General features: G+C 40.8%; 1 protein-coding gene and 1 long non-coding RNA gene across 3 annotated transcripts in view; one reads left to right on the plus strand and one right to left on the minus strand.

Annotated features, from left to right (window-relative positions):
• The window catches only part of LOC111259753 (uncharacterized), a 49335-nt gene extending 32470 nt beyond the window's left edge, over positions 1–16865 (minus strand). Inside the window, exons 1-2 of the mRNA XM_022831972.2 lie at positions 16418–16865; positions 742–988 (exon numbers count right to left, since the gene is read on the minus strand). Coding sequence (XP_022687707.1) covers positions 742–988; positions 16418–16475 — 305 coding nt within the window. The 5' untranslated portion in view covers positions 16476–16865. The remainder of the gene's footprint in view (positions 1–741; positions 989–16417) is intronic.
• LOC111259754 (uncharacterized) lies at positions 2735–11030 on the plus strand. 2 transcript variants are annotated; one of them, XR_002679823.2, is made up of 5 exons: positions 2735–3523; positions 4963–5110; positions 5517–5647; positions 5955–6072; positions 10834–11030. It is a non-coding gene; the product is annotated as an uncharacterized LOC111259754 (long non-coding RNA). The 2 variants fall into 2 exon arrangements; XR_002679822.2 differs by having other exon boundaries at positions 5517–5542.
• Positions 16866–17372: the final 507 nt, after the last annotated feature.

A 17372-nucleotide genomic window follows, 5' to 3' on the forward strand; every position in this document is an offset into this window, starting at 1 on the left:
TGGGTGAGCCAGATGTAAAGGCATGACTACTACAAAAAGCTAGAAAATTCCGCAAACCCTCATAGAACGATGCATGTAATTTGAGTTTCTACAGGCCGTTCTTAACGCATTCAAAACGCGCATGGTCGAGTTGGTTGATGAGCATTAACCATGTGAGGTTATCAAAAAAAAAAAAAAAAAAAAAAAAAAAAAAAAACAGATACTCCGAAGGGTACATAGTGATTTGTTTTTGTCCTTGGCGGTATTCTCATTGTCTTACATATTTCAGCAAAGTGTGACTGATTCCACTTAAAATTCTTACTAGAACTATGATTGAAAGAATTTAGATGTCGTTGCTTGCTTCGATACTAGGACAAACCATTGAAGAATAAGTTGCATAGCCGAAAAAGAGCTGGTTCAAACCTCGCAATGATGTATTCAACAGACGCCATATAATACGTAATTCATGAGATCTAGCTAAATTTCTTAGTCAATTCCCATTTTTTCATAGTGTTTATGGCACTTTTTTGTGCCGCTGTTATAAAAGATCTAGCCAAACCACGAGTTGATAAAAATACCAAACGCACCGTTTGCAAGTCAGTGAAATGAGCTTATTTAGACGCCTCTCAGTCGGCTCGTTTTAAAATGTCCATACTGACCAAAGCTTCAGTAAAACGAACCATAATATGAGGATGTGGCCCGCCCTCATGAGGCCGCACCGCAGTGCAAACAAAAAGGCGATCAGAAACGAGAGTAACTTACATGTAATCGGGTACGAGCATGTAGGCAGTATCAGCGCCGTTCTCCCAGTTGTTCTCATCATCATCGAGCCCTGTCCCAATAGCAGCATCCTCAGTTGGGCCTCCTACAGACGGCCCGCTGAGAACCGATGGCTGACCTACGGAGCGGCCAATTCTTGGGAATGGAATGAGACCTTGGCGTTTACCGATTCGTGGGAATGGTACAAGATCCTGCCGCTTGTCGTCCTGGCACAATACGTAGCTTTGTTCTAACAAAAGAATTAATCCGCAGTGACGGTGGATGATGAGTTAAACGATCCGATGATGAGTCGCCCAGCGCAGCAGCAACAACGTGAAAGATATGACGGAAGACATTTTTGAGACAGAGCAATAGCAAAAGGTGAGGGTAAAAGGTGGTATAAAGAAAAACATAAAAAAGCGATGTTAGAAACGCTGTTGTTTACGTTTATACGATCTCATTAATGTGGGTATATTTGACGTGCTGCCTATCTAGGAAGAGACAATGACAATTTTCCCGTATGAGAGTTATGGAGTTAAGTGCGTGAGTTACATAGTCCAGATGCTACAACAATCTGGTATTAAAAAAGTTATACAATTTTAACACTGTGAGTCTATTTAAAATGCTATCTACTTTACAAGGGGTATTGCTCAATAGCGATCATCTTATTTTAAAGTTCACATAATTCATAACGTGACCTTACCACGAGGTCGTTTAGTGTGTACCGCAAAGGAGCGTTCGATTCAGATATTATTCTTTAACTCAGAAAAATAAGAATACACAAATTTACATGTTTTCTACTTTCGCACGTGCCGTAGCGGAACGTGACCCTAGGAAATTGATCGGATGTTACAAAGTTGAGAAACAACATATGTTCTATTACCATACGAAGTAGGGTTTAAAGAGCTGACCTCGTAAAAACGTACTTTATCATTGTCTGTTTGTTACGTTATACTGACCTGGATCTCGATAATTTAATAAGCCGGCTTTCAAACCTATAGTGATTGTACTATCGTTAGCAATAGGATAACATAAGTCAGATCCATGTAATGACCTTTGCCAGAAGGTCTAATACATTTGCCTAAGTTCATTCCATATTGTAAACGCTTATAGACTGAGAATGAGAAAAGGCAAATTCTCGGCTTGAGATTTTGCTAAGTTAGGTACCTGTGATATACAGTGACATTTTTCTCTGGCCGCACCGGACCGCTCGCTGTCAATTGACTATAAAGTGATTGGTGAAATCCTTTCAACAGTAAAAACACAGTGGTCATGGTTTTTTGTTATTCAAGCGTGGAATACATATAATACGTATAGCTTTCGACAAGGGTTCAAGCAAGTAGAGGGCTGACATGTCAACGACGAAATTAAAAGAGGCCAGGGATGACCGTCAGACAGACAAAATCTTGTGCTTTAATGTCCTTTTTCTGTGCCGGTAGTCCGTTCCATTCTCTTCGCTTTTCGGGAAGTCATAAACCTCTAATACGACGATAACGATACCGTTATCCAATGCCATTGACCTTATCAGTAGTTTAGCATCATTATGTATACGTTTCGAGTTCCATCTCCAGCTCCAAAACCTCACAGTTTGCGTCGGAGTTTGTCGACACACTATGCAGCTGGTGTATTCTTTATAAAATCTAAAAGAAACGCTGTTTGATTCATCTTCGTGTTGCGACCGGGGCCGTTCTTGTGGATCTTTACGTCGACGCCATGAAGATAAGTAAAATGACACGAGTTGTTGGCAGTTGGGGGTCGCTTGTTAGGGAAACAGGGATCTGTAAGGGTAAAGTTCAAAAGTGTGAGCGAACGCTTGTCAGCAATACGTGCTATTATCGAATGTTCGTGGTGATGTTTCGTATTTTAGAGCCTAGCTACCAAAGACGATGAATCCATTCCGGAACACGTATGAATTTGGTATCAATCCTCGTCCGTCGTTTTCTAACTTTTTACGCGAACTGCCGGCCACTAGATCGACAGGCCCGTTGGTAAGCTCGCTACTCGCTTGTATCGCATGCAGACCCTTTCGTCACAGCGCACAGGCCGAACGTGTAACTACATGGTATAGACGTAGGACAAAAGACGTCTGATTGGGCAGTGTGCCCATCGCGATACTACAGTTAGCATTAAAATACGCGCGAGCTACTGGGAACAACAGTCTGATGAGGGAACTGCCGCAGCGGAACTGAGAAACTAGGAAACTTTATGTGGTGGGCAGCGATCGATACGGAGACAGCCTTATCGGTAGCACCGATCTTACTTGTGGTTGCAGCAGTAGCGGTTGTTCGAGCTGATTCTTCTGTTTTTTTTTTTACTTTTTTTGCTTCAACATGAAGGACTTGACCGTGCTTGTATCATGCCATTGACTATGACGTCCGTAGAATGCTGTGGAAGAGTCAGTCCAAGCAGCGACCACAGCTTCACCAACAGTCGTTATGGCGACGACAGTGACAGACCCAGACGTCTTTAAATTGAATGTTCCTCAGCCGGATGAATCGTCTTTTCCCAAAATTGAATTGTATTTGTGTGTTTCTCGTGGTTTATCTCAAACAAGCTGTCCAAAGCAGTAAACTAAACGTAAGATGTGGAATCCAAGCTATTGTTTTCCAAATCGCACAATTCCTACATGCTTATTGATTGGCGTGGTGGTGACCTTGCCTACCTAATGGATTCACATGACAGCACTATAAATCGTTGTCTTGTCTCGTTAGAAAGTAACTGGGTTGCTATCGTACTAGTCGTCGTCTTGACAATTCGGCAGTCGTACCTCTTCAACGAATACATCGTGAGTTACCGGCACGGAAGTGATTACTACGACATATTCTGTAAGATGATAAAACCTGTGCACGTAGAGGCTCAGCATCCTCCATCCGGCTGTCGTTTTCGATTTGACTAAACGGTCTTCTGATATCGTACAACAAAATCAGTTGTCGTTTTTCGTTTGTCTCGTCTTTTTCTCCACGCATTACGTATATAATTCGAACCCATTCATGAATGGTTTCGGTTAGCGGTTGGTGCTTTTTTTTATTCGTTTTTTGGTGGTTTTGTTGAGCAGCGATCGTGTAGATATCAGTTTTTGGTAAGTTTCTAGCCAATACGTCAAAGCATAAATGGATCTGTTATTACCCATTGGTGATATTACATGGTGGTGAGACACACGATTAAGCCTGACCAAAGTTTCGAGAGCAGTTAGTGTTAGTAGAACGATCTGTCTTGAGGAAGACGAAAACGAGATACGTTGCAGCATATGGGGGTCGATTGTAGCGGCTCTGGGGCCGATGTCCCAGAAGGGCAGGACAGCGGTGACAGTATCCACCACCGAGTCTCACTCGCAAGGGTAAATGCACGTCCAAAAGGCTGGCACTCGTCAGCGATATTGATATGTTGCCGTAATGTCTTAGCTCGAACGGGCTGAAGTATCGCTGTAAAGATCGTTTTTTTTTTTTGCATTCGCTTCGAGTATGTAGAAGCCTTGAAATCATCCACTGAATCCGTCGGGTCTCAAATTCTTGGACCATTCGACCCATGCACGTACGCTGAGCCATGAGAAAAGTTCGTCAATAATACAGCAGTGTGGCTGGTTTGATTGGAGTGGCGTTCAAATCATGTTGAAAGGCGTCAAGGTGACCTTCAAATCTAACGGGCGGTCTTTATAACTTTTGCACGAAAGCAATTAGGATACGCCAAAATGACAAGTTACTATTATCAGTGCAGAATAGTCAGTTTATTATTTAAATCGATCTGCTAAGTCGAACTGGCTGAAACGTACTTTTTATATCAAAAGGGTGCTGCGTTAAACGATCACGGTTACAATCCGTGCTTTCTTCTCCTGAACAAAAAAGAAGCTAAACCATAGCATCACATTTAGGTCGTGACTCAGCATAGTCGATGTACAAAATCAATCAAAGGCTGACACGAGCTACTCAAATACATCTTTTCGGTACTCCATGGGTGTGTATCATGTTGGTATAGGCCGTCAAACAATTCTTGCTTACATATGACGAATGCTCCATGGTCATGTGATGTAAAGGTTTATTTTCGTGCTCCCGTTCACGTAAAGCTATAATACGCGCCGCCGCAACGACCAAGTGACATGTCTTTCAGGAGCAAACTGCGGAGTAGTCCTCTTATATATGTAGTCATGTGAACCTAGCTTACATGTGATTGCCGTTAAGCTTAGGTCCGTCGCATCTGATGAAGCCTTACAGGACCCTTTGCTTACAGGTACTTTCACGATCGTGTAAGGAGCAGGGGTCTCTTTCTGACTCACTGGGAAAGTAGAGTGCTAACCTTGAAGCGTTTTCTGTTTGCTTCTAATGTCTATGAAAATTTGATACTCTACAAAGAGCTTTCTGGAAGTTCTTCCATTGCGGTAAGATGTAATCCTCATATATAGTTGATTAAGATGCACGTACGAGTAAGACAAAATGGTAAACGGAAACTAAGCAATGCATATGAATAAAAATCCAGTGAAAATCATACTAGAGTAATTACGAATATGTGACATGAAATTATTAAAATACGACGAAGATCTGTATTATATCAGGGAAGGATTATTGCGTCTGTGTTAGTGAGGTACAAATTATTATTATTATTATCTCGCAAATGATGATCAGGATGATTATCGTTATTGGTTTTCCAAATTTTAGTAAATGTATGTTATTAGAAAATAAAACTGTCTAAATGGATGACCAGGCATTCGACAAAGCGTTAAAAAAACATCTACCGTATTGATTTTTTTGGCTAAAATATTAAAAGTCCCTTTTGTCAATTTACAGGATAAATCACGTACTACAGCTCTGATGTAAGAATAATTAGATATGAGGACCTCATTAACTGAGGTCGCGATGTTTCAGTGAGCGTTACGGTACAGTCAGATCGTCAAATAGAAGTAGCCGTAGTAACGAACGTGAGAATTTTTCTAGTGAAAATGTAGTCTTTCTATGTCTCTTTAATTGCTTTTCGTATTATTATGTTTTATTGAGATAAAATACCCTTCCGGCCTATTCGCTAACCCTGTTGCTGATTCGTTTGTTACTTCGAACGTATTTCCTCTGCGGTTAAAAATGTTTATAGATTAATAGTATGTAATGAGCCTTCCAAAAGGAAGTATTGCGTTTTTCTCAGTGATAGTGATCTTTTGTTTTTGCACCCTTTCCGCCGTTTTTATACGAAAAACTCTAACTCCGCTAAATTTGGCTTGCAAATGGTTCAAGACTATACAGCAAAGAAGTCCGACGTTCTGCTTCTAGCGGCGCACCGACAAAAGGTGTTCAGGAAAAAAACACGCAGCTTCTGCACGTTCCGATTGTCGAGGCAAAGCAGACCATAAAGGTAAGTTCCGGATGTATTGACATCGTGAAATTCAAAGGCCGTGGCGCAAACTCGTTAATTCTTATATCTCCTAATCCTCCTACTAAGTACAACATCTGGTGACAAGAAATGGTGACACACTATGCTAAACCGACTTTGTCAAAATAGAGTCGAGGTCTTGGCACTGCCAAGCTATTTTCGAAGCCATCTAGAAATAAAGCAAAATCGCACGCCGGCTGATGCTATGCTATTTCCCGGCAAGGGAGCGTATGGACTAAAGCAAATAAGTACGAGCGCGGCTGCGGTGCATGCCGATTGCGAATCTGTCTATTCTGTTGCTAAGCCCTCGGCAACAGGCTTACGAATTCGTACGAATGTATGAAAGACGTGAGAATCGATCTCATTGGACAGAGCGCACACCTGGATGACAGTGAGTCCTACTCTGACCACAGGTTGCGCTTCGGATCGGCAGTAGGTCTGTTTGCACAAACCTGTTACCGCGGACTCGTGCCGCAGGGCCCCCCGAACGGTGTCGAACACCTCAAGCTGTGCACTCAGGGTGCACCGCAGCTGCTTGCGGAAGCAAAGGAGGCCCACCCGACACGTGCACGAGGAGGTCACGAGGATGTCACTAGACGCAAAAGTGTATCTGCTACAGAACGAGGATATGCCGGATAAGCGCCAAGCGAATGACTATGAAATGCTCGTTCATGTCAGTCATCGATAAAGTAAACCAGTCCACTCCAATACATATGTGCATATGATAGTATGTACACATGTATATAGATATTCTTTACGACGAACAATTTGATGGATACCTTAGAAGGAGGCAAGATCTATTATTGGATAATCAAAAGCTGCAGCATCTAGCCAGTCGTGTATTATAATTGCGGTGGGCTACTGCAGATTGTATCTTACTTGTCTTTTAGAAGCAAAGTTTACGGGAGACAATAACTACTTACGTAGTCAGTAGAATTGTCCTATTAGACCCTTATTAGGAACGAAAGATGCTTTCGAAATAATTCGATCGTACAAGGCTTCACATTCTAAGTTCAAAGTATGCTGGCTTAAGCATTCAGCTGGCAACTCGTTCGAAATCCACCTATCCACCGCTTTTATAGCAAACAGCCTTTGTTGAATTCCTGATTCGATCGTTAAATGGATAATTAGAAATGTATGAGTAGTAATGAATATGTATGGCCTACTTTGAGGAGTTTACTACTGAAAACCCTAATCAGTGGGACTCGTTAAACTGCTGCGTTAGGCTAACTGTTTCATCAAAGAAAAGTTGATATTTTGGTACTCACAATGAGTCTATAATAGTATCTATCACCGAAAACTACAAATGGAAGAGTAGAAAATGACAGAGTAATTATGCCAATATGGCTTGGTCAAGAGGAACAAAAACAGAACAGAAATGGTTATGGGGCGTTCCATTTCTGCTAAGATACCTACTAGATACGCTTTGACCACTGCTTTGGGCGGTCAATATCCAGTCATCAACCTGTATCTGCTGTCTGTGAAAGAGAATAGGCAGATTTGGCCAGTATTTCGAGAACGATATTATATGAATGTAAAGATAACTACTTCAGCCCTGCGGTTATTACGTTGCATCGAGTTTTACTTTAAAGGCTGACAACTTTATTATAGTTAAACTTCATTTGTTAAATAATTGTGTTACCCACCCCTTGTAGGCCACTTGCACGGTAATTTCTAAAGCGATGCGTCTGTTTTTGAAACATTTAACGACAGATAAGTAAGCGGCAGCTTAATTTTGCGCACTATTGCACGAGGAAAGATATTTTCATATAAGCGGCATGGATGAAGTTCTGTATTATATCTTCGTGTTTATATATACATGTAGAATGCGGACGGAGTTTCTATGATGGTTCGAATTTCACAAACACAGTATCAACAATTGCCATCGGATTTCTCAGAAAAAATGCCGGTGCATACAAGGGTTAGACACAGTTTCCATGGCACATTGTGCCCATGTATCGCCGCATCATGTAAGTTCACAGCAATACAAGGGGTTGTTTTGATAGGCAGCACCTGCGCTTGTGGCACTATACCCCATGCGTGAATAATAAACATATTGTATCCTTGTACAGTCATGGCTGGTTAGCTCTTACAGGGACACTATCACTCTTAATACAATGGTAATCCCCTAGGGAATGCGTTGGCGATGGTGATCAGCCGTCTTCAACAAAAACAGACATCTTTACTTGGAGTTCTGCTGCGAGCCATGAGCGGTAACCGCTGATTGGATGTTACCCTAGTAAAAGACGCGCTTCAAGGCTAGCTGACCACTATTAGACATCCGTTTGCAAGACTTCGACCGGCGTCGGCATACGTACACGTTCATGAGCACCCACCACAGGCAACTTGGGGTGCTCTAATGGGGAATGAGATGAATCCGGGTGCTTCTAACCCCACTTGCTACTACAGTTAATACACTCATCGCATCATCCCGGCGCTATCAGCGTAGCATTTGTGTCGGCTGTTGTTCGACACATGGCAAACAAGTGCCGCTTCCCAGGGATGTCTGCCCTGATCGCGGCGGTACGGCTTCTTCTTGGGATACAAAGTCGCCAATTCCCAGGAGTGCAACGAAATAAGTACAAAGCAGAAGAAACTTCAAACAGTGTTTGACAACCATCGGTCTAGATTTGAGGCAGAATACAAACACCCCTGTGGGATTTAGGCAACTATGTCTCACAACGACAGCTCGTTCTATACACTTTTACCATTCAGGTTACAAGGACGACGAACGCGATGCGAAAAAGAGAACTAATCCAAACGTATCACGTTCAGCGGATACGTTGCAAATTTCGCCGCCTCTATATTTGGACACAAAAACAGCAAAGATTGGCAATGGCGTATTTTGTATATATATCGGCGCTGAAAACTAGAAAGCGATGTTTAATGGCACTGCTGAACGTAAAATCCGAAACATTTATTTCTTAGGGGTTAACGGGCTGCGTATACGTACGCACATTTGAACTTTAGTTAATACGTATTACCTGCTCATTCGCGCAGGTAAAACTTTTGACAAGTTCACTCTAAATGTTGCCCTGTCTCGAAATAAAATCCCACCCTTTAACATTAAGACTAAAACGTCTTAGCCTTGAGTTGAAGAGCACTTTGGCCAACTGCTCAGAGTCTGTGGTAAATACATTGGCAAGCCAAATTATGGCCACGACAAAAAAATATCTAAAAATTTTTCTTCTCAATTGGTATGACATTAGCAGAAAAAAAGTAAGCTCGAATTTCGTATCGTATCTAATCTTACCGTCTTTCACCCAAACGATGAACAAGCTATAGACGGAATACACTGGCAACGTTTTCCTTCACGAAGGAGTTCTTCATGAAGGAGTTTGCTGCACTAGTTTTTCAGATCTCATTCTTTACCAGATGGCTTACAAACTAAAGCTCAAGGACATCAAAGATCATGTATCGAGAACTGCCGGTACCTGCCTAAAGCAGCTCGATACAAAGTGTATTCTTGTATTAAACTTCGCAGCTGGCACATATAAAAGAATGTATCTCCACAGTTCTAAAATGATGGCTGTCTCAGATCTCTGGCTGCTATACTGCTATTATTTCAGTCGATACTAAGTTTATTCGAAAACAGCCCTTTTTTTTTTCTCACTGACTATACATTTTTTTGTCTTTTTTTTTTCAAATATTTTGAAGAGGTAATACGTTAACATGCATGACGACGAACCATAAGCACGTGATAACCTAAACAAAACAAATACATATTATTATCCCTGAAGCAGAATTCGGTAACTTTGCATCTTTGTTAGCATACTGTAGGTACATGAAAGCGGCTAGATGGTATATAAGGTATATTTGTCTGACATTCTGCACACTGCGCTATCCATGGACCCATCGGCAAATAGCGAAATGGGCCTGTACAATTTTCAAGAATAAAAAAGAAGATCTTGCGTGTACTAAACACCTTTCAACTTTAGGCTCTTCATTCTTTTCGGAAAAGTTTACATAATGGGTGGAAATACTTAGCATGCGAAACATAAGCAATCTTCATTAGCGCGAAGCTCAGCATATGCTTCCATCTGGAGAGTTGGAAAGTTGGCATCTTTGAAACTGCTAAAATATTCGCCTATGGTTCGGGATTTTACCTACGACAAAAAGTTTTCGATCAATACGTATTTTATATGGTCTCGAAACAATTCACTAAGCAGCTAGCTGGGGGCATTTCTTATACTATTCATGTGCCTTTCGTCAAGGTCCGATGCTGACAGATAGAAGAAAAGTTTAGCTCTACGAGGTACAGCTTTTACTGGAGCGGAACTTTCGACGCCAATATACGCTTGATATTAAATACAGAAAGACAGAACTCTTACTGCATGCTATAAACGTTATCATTGACGTCAGTGCATACGTAGAAAAAAAAATTCCTTCATTTTTGTACATACAGCTTCTATTTAAGTGTATTAAGTCAATGGGTTGATACTTCAGATCATTTTGGCTTTCTTTCGTGACCCAAAAATAGATCACAGAGTATTTATTTTGTCCTGTAGTATTTTGCCCGCAGTTTATGTGGGCATCCGGAAAATACCGTCGCATTTTAAGCAGAAAAACCGAAATAGCGTAGAATAATTTCTAGGTCGTCTCCCTAATAAAACAGACTGCGCTCTTACGTGCAAGCCGTGAACTAGAGAAATTCATGACGACTTCCGTAGTTTTATTCATCTACAGTTTTGCGTTTTGTTCTATCTAGTAAATAAAGACATACGTCTTACGTGACATTTTCAGGTGGCAAATCTAAGGCACGGACCCTGAATGAGTGCGAGCATCTTTCGGCATTAGGCAACCTACTAGCTTCGGTTTCTAATATATATTGTTATTAGGTTACTGAAAGAGTATTGAGCATTATCAAGCCAAAATTGAAGCAGTGATTTTCTAGATTTTGAAATAATGTTGGTAAAATAAATATGCACCATTTTGATTTATGATCTTTTCTAGTTTTTCTGGTAGCACCATTGGTACATTCCATCCATGTAGAACTTCTGGGATTTCGAAGTGGAAGGTCACTGTTGTCTATTGAAACTAAATAATGCCATTAAGGGTATTCTGTGCAAACTGGAACAGATCAAAGTCTAGCACAAAAAATCTGGGGTATACGGCAGACGTACTGAGATTTCTCCTGTTGTTGTCTTTACGATCGCCGAGTAGCTAAGGACGTATGGGTGTTATGGTGAAAGACGACGCGTTTTATATTCGCTCTTTTTTTTTTTTAGGTTCGGCTCTTTGTAATCTTATTGGTAGTTTGTAATAAAAATCTGAATCAATCGTTTTGTCAGGCGTCAGCAACTCATAATGCATGATATTTCACCAAGCCTATAAAATACATAGCTTGAGTTGTATGGGCATCAATTTCAACTTGGTTACAGATTCTGGGGCACATTTATTTTTTGCGTTACATTATTATCGTATGTAACCCACTTTTTATTAATCTTTAGAGCCAGTTTAGAAATGGCTCGATTTTGCTGTAGGTTTTCGTGGATGGAGATAGGATCGAGTTCATGTGGCTCCCAAACATGGACCCTTTTGTAGCCTTGGACCTCAATCAGTCACCTTCCTCCAATGGTTTAAAAATGTTTGGTGGTAGATGTTTAATTTCTTGGTGGTAACTAACACAGTAAGTTCATTAATTTCTTCCGCAATTGATCGATCCCTGTGAGTAGCATTTTTCCACAACGAGGTTTTTTAGAACAAAATCGATAGAATTATATTTGGCCCACTTTCCTGATCACGTATCTTAATCATAAACAGAATAATTTCTTTTTTTTGTAGCACTGGCACCTTCATCGTACTGAAATTGTAAAATATAGCAATTTTTTTTCAGGAATTACACTTATTTTCAATGCACTTTGCTAAATATTCCAATTGTTTTAGCACATCTATTACTATCTAGCACATCCTTATTATTATCAAGTCTCAACTTCCAAATGACACCAACGACGATCCGTTGCAACTTCTATTACCTGAGATATGCGACTTTAACTTTAACTGGCCAAAAACGGTCAGTACTAACCAACGTTAACTGACCTCTTAGCAGATCCTTAGCACATGTATGGTAATGTACCTTGTTCTCAGGCATCTATCATTCTGTATTTGTCTAGCTCTCGAATGATCTTACAGAGTTGAAGCAGCGGCCGTGCACATGCACGCCTGATCACTTCAGTAGTTAAAATGATATCTGCACGTTCGTGCATTATGGAACAATATAGTGGTGCCGAAGGGGCAAACATAACCTAATAGATGATTCTGTGAACGGCAGACTACCTGTTGAATCACAACTGTATGAAAAACATTTCCTAAGGGGCAGATACATCGTTTTCAAGTCATAGGCGTGAAGATTGCCAGAAACTCGATGCTTCGTTGTGTGCATACCGTTACATAGAATACGGAGTTTTCAATAAGAAGGTTAGTTAACATTAAGAAAAAACGACAAACGGATATAATTTTAATGGACTTTTCGTCCAAGCAGTAACGTAGAGTTTGATGTTCAGCTGCTGGCAGAGAGACCCGTATCTGACCGTATTACTTTCTGTGGTCTACATGTAATTTTTGTTGTAAACGTGGTTATTAAAAACCATTTCTAACAAATGTTTGCTTATCCATAAGCAAAGCTATTCGTCGTACAAGTAGTGCATTCCCTAAATGTGAGGGTAGTAAAAAAAAAAACACGGTACAGTAGTAAAAAAAAACACGTGATACACGCATTTACATAAATAGTCGTATCAAGCTTTGGTTCTCGTTTGTTTCATAGTATGAACGACATATTTTACTGTTTTAACGAGCCAGTAATCATAGTAGAAGTAGCTAAGTGATCAAACGTTACTTTGAAGTTGTGTGTGCTGGAAACAGGTACATCGCAGGCACCAATCTGCTTGCGTCATCATTTTTTTCCTGCTATGAAGTATGTTGTGAATGAATCCACACTTACCTCATCTGTGTGTGCCGGTAGTCCCCATGACAGGGTGACGAAGGACATTTTTCCCCTTAGCGCAATACTGCTGGTAAATAGATCCTCTGGCGTTGTGAGTGTAATTTTACAGCATTTCAAGTTACTTCGTTCGAATTCAATTGCTTTATAATAATCGATGCTCATTGCTATTAATAAGAGATCAAACAGGGTCCGCGATATCACGACCTAGGACTAGTTGTAGGACTAATCCACAAAATCACTAAAGGAATAAAGAAAGGCGCTCCTTCAATAGAACACCTCAATGTTTCTTCTCTGTCGCGCTGTGATTTTTCCTAAGTGATCGATAAGGATATTGTTGCGCGGTCCATCATGGAACTATAACAATAAATCAGCCAAGTCTGACAACGATTGGTTTAACTTTTTTTTTTATCATCCTATAAGGAGGGATTCTTTAAATCTTTCTTTGATCACAGAACCCAACTGTTACACTGGAGATAACCAGTAGGGATAAAAAAATAGGAAGGTACATATGAATTGCCTTATGGGAGGGAAAAGTAGTTTAAAAGTTAAGACGTACAATGTTAATTATCGTTCACCAAAGCCACTCTATTTACACATGTTTAACACATAATGTTAAACATCAGAGAGATATTAATGAGATTTGCCCTTGTCTTAATAACTGATTCTCCACTGTAGCATTTGTGGTGATGAAACAACACGCTCGAATAGACAACCTCGGCGAATTTTTTCCCGGAGCTATCCCGGAGTAGGTAAGTGACCCACGGGGCCAGCTAATTGTGCTAGTTGTATGAGCGTACCAAAGTGCCATCGCTGAGATTAGTTATATGTCCGCACATATATGATAACCCGAGACTCTGGCTAGGACCAAGGCTGCAGCAGGCAACCCAAAAAAAGTCTATTCAACCGCCGACAAATATGGCTCGTTTAAGCTTATTTTTTTCTCTTTTCATAAATTAATCCGTGAATGACCTAACAAGCATATATCATAGGACCTATGCTCGTTCAATTTCTGTATGTCGTAAAACGACTGCGTAATCCACTAGCCAACTTGGATTGGTTTAAATGAGACTTACTCATGAGAGCGGGCTTACTGATCATTTTTCTTTCGCCCTGCAAACCTCTTGAAGGTTCGCATACGAAGTCTGTATCGTTTCCGATAGCATCGTAACATAGATTTTTTTAGTATTTTTGCAAGAACCCTTCAAGCGGAAGCGCGTCCAAGCCTTGAAAACAAATCTTGCCTTGCTGCTAATGCGCCAAACCATATTTCATGAGGAGTCATGAACACTGTTGTCGTCAGCGGCCCTTATTTTTTGTAAATAAAAATCGTCAAATTGGTCCATCATACAATTCAGTTAGCGGAATTGTGTGACAGACCAGTTTGTCGGAGACCACCAACGAGAGCCGCCTAGAACCCACCGAAAAAAGGCAAGCAGTTAGGTTGTCAATAGTTCGTTTACAACGAAGAGAATATATAATAAATTGATCGAAGAAGAGCTTGTTTTCCTTAACAAAAAGGTTTTCAAAGGTCAATAATGAGGGCGAATCAAAGTGTAGTTTTTAGATCCTTATCAACATCATGTTTTATATTGAGATTATTCATTTTCCAATCCTGACTTTTTTGTTATTATCGCCAGAATATAATAGAAATAATCCACTTTTTTCAATCTGCTGAGAGTATTAAAGGCAAGGGAGCTTCCGCTAAGAGATAAGACTCAATACAAAATCCATAGACACTTCTGAATGGAAGTATTTTATGTATATTTAGGAAACGCTAGGGCTATATGAGCAACGCTATCATTGAAAACAACAATTGCTACCGAAGAAAAGCTGTGTTAATATACTCTTTAAGGAAGTCTTTACTATGCGATTTAAATAAAGGCTCACTACCGTTAAGTCAATTTCAAGAAATAGACATCTATATTGTTGGCTCATATGGTTCCACTAGGTAGGTTATATGCCCCCCGTGATAGCTAGGTGAATAGCGTATTTGAAAACACATTACGGTTAGTGTTCGAACTCAGGCATACGCACACTTCGTGTTTCGTGCTGGGAACCAGCTTAACGTCTATAGCTCATGTAAAATTCGAAATGTAGAAAAGTAAAGTTACATGAGCTGCTCATTATTTTGCGCAGAGAAGTCACTAACCTAAAGCTACGACAAAGGTTTTTTTTTTCTTTTTTTTTTTATAAAAAGAGCTACGATTCTAGCTAGAAAGGATGCTTTATAATAATTTACTGTCATCATCTACTGTAGATCCACATAAACTCTGCTGTTCGGCAAGAAGCTGGGTTTTTAGGTGTTAGCCTGACATTATGTATATAAACAGGACATGGCGCCTAAATCGTAATTTCGTCTCCTGTCTTATTTCTACGACTGTGTAAATAGGAACACAAATTTCAACGAAGTTTTCTACATGGGCTGTAAGTGTTGTTTCTAATGGTCATCCGCATTCAGTATTATTACCATTTAGCTTTGATTACAGATTTGATTCGGGGCCCGAACTATTCACTCGTCATTTTCAAAATATGCCTTCCACAATCCGCAAATAACTATTCAGTAACAATTGATATTACTAAGTACAGACTCGCTCAAGCGTCGTTAGAATACGCTATACATAAGATATTTCAACGGAACTAAATTGCCAGCTGATAGTAAGCCAAACATACAAAAGTACTAAATGGCTAAAACGCACAAAAAGCCTTAGTCGACACGTTGGAGCTTTTTCATTATTCAAACTTCAGTTGACATGTTTCCCTCCAAGGCAGCCCTTATTTCATTAAAAATTCAGGTATATCAAAAATAATTTTTCGAGCAACTTCAATGCATTTCTTAGCCCTGTAAATCGAAAGTCTGCTGAGGATCTCCTGATATATCCTGAAGTCCTGTCGGAAGTCCTTTTTCAGATTTTTCGGAAGCTGCATAAAAACTGGCAATGACGTAGCTGTCGACTTTAAGCAAATAAGAAAGTTGTTGATGGCTGTTGGTGGGGGGCTTGATCAACGAGAAGAAAACGAAGATTGGATAGTAGCTTCTTTTTGTAACGACGCATTGTTCTTGGCCAAATGAATATGTTTGTTCTAGAAAGAGTAGTCGTCCTTCGAGTGGCGGACTCACACCCCTCACGATAAACAGCCCGCCAACGTTGGCTTAAATTTAAGTGCCTTACCCTGTATGCATTCCAACTAAGCTGTATTATATTTCAGCGCGAAATTTTTCGGTAAAGTACCATCGCTGATATCCGGTTTCGTTTAACCTAAAATACATAGGCCCATATTGCCCCAACATATACACATATATATCTTCGCCAATATACCTATGTATATACACACTTTTATGTATATGGGTAACAGTTTCATCACACTTGTTTCACTTTCACTCACCACTTATTAGCAGGGCGAGCAGAACAGCCGCTGTCGAAGATGTTCTGAACGAAATCATCCCAGCCCGCTTGTGCGATGCGCGTGTATTCGCGGTTGCCGCTTTCACTGTCCAATCTAGTCTCTCGAGTTTTTTTTTTTGTTCTACTTGTAACGTTTGAGTCTGGTGGCAGCAGCTTCGTACGTTAGAAAAGAAAGCGACACGGCTGGAACAAAGGTCCTGTAGGCTTCGTGTCGTAGATCTGTCCGATTACTAGTCAGACTAGACAGCCACCTACGGTGCTCGTATCCTCTTTTCTCTCTCTCTCGCTCTCTCTCTCTCTCTCTTTCTATCTCTATCTCTATCTCTATCTCTCTCTCTCTCTATATATATATCTCTCTCTCACACACACTCTCTCTATTTATTTCGTTCGCGGGTTCGTGTCCTGGATCGAGCGTGTTTTGCCAAACTGGCCATCCGGCCGACCATGGGGCGTCTTTTGAGATACCGCGCGGCTATCCCTCCCCGTCAGTGCGTCCTCTCTCAACCCTGAGGCCACACCCCTTTAGCTAGCGCCGATTGGCCTCATAGGCCTCCGATGGAAGTGACGTCACACATTCGGCCCCCATCAAACGCGTATAGCATGCCATGCTGAACACCCGCGTGGGGGCACATCAGAAACGACTGCCGGCATGATGCACGATCTCAAGTGGAACAGAATGAAATAGCTGGAGTGTACGTAACACAAGCTGGCTCTCGGACGAGCGTTAATGCTTTTTCCATTGAAGAAAAGTCAGGAGAAAACACAAAACGAGTCAAGCCACTTTGGCCGCTGCTCCGTCCGGGACGGCGCAAAGTGTTTAGAAGTGGTAAAGGTAGTGGCGATAGCTGTAGTACTAAGTACAGCTGCAGTATGTAGTATAAAGAAAAAGACACCTGTAACGTCGTTTGTGAATAGGAGGCTGAATCCTTATACGC

The sequence above is a fragment of the Varroa jacobsoni genome, unplaced genomic scaffold (assembly GCF_002532875.2).
Source record: "Varroa jacobsoni isolate VJ856 unplaced genomic scaffold, vjacob_1.0 scaffold_364, whole genome shotgun sequence".
NCBI classification, from domain to species: Eukaryota; Metazoa; Arthropoda; class Arachnida; order Mesostigmata; family Varroidae; genus Varroa; species Varroa jacobsoni.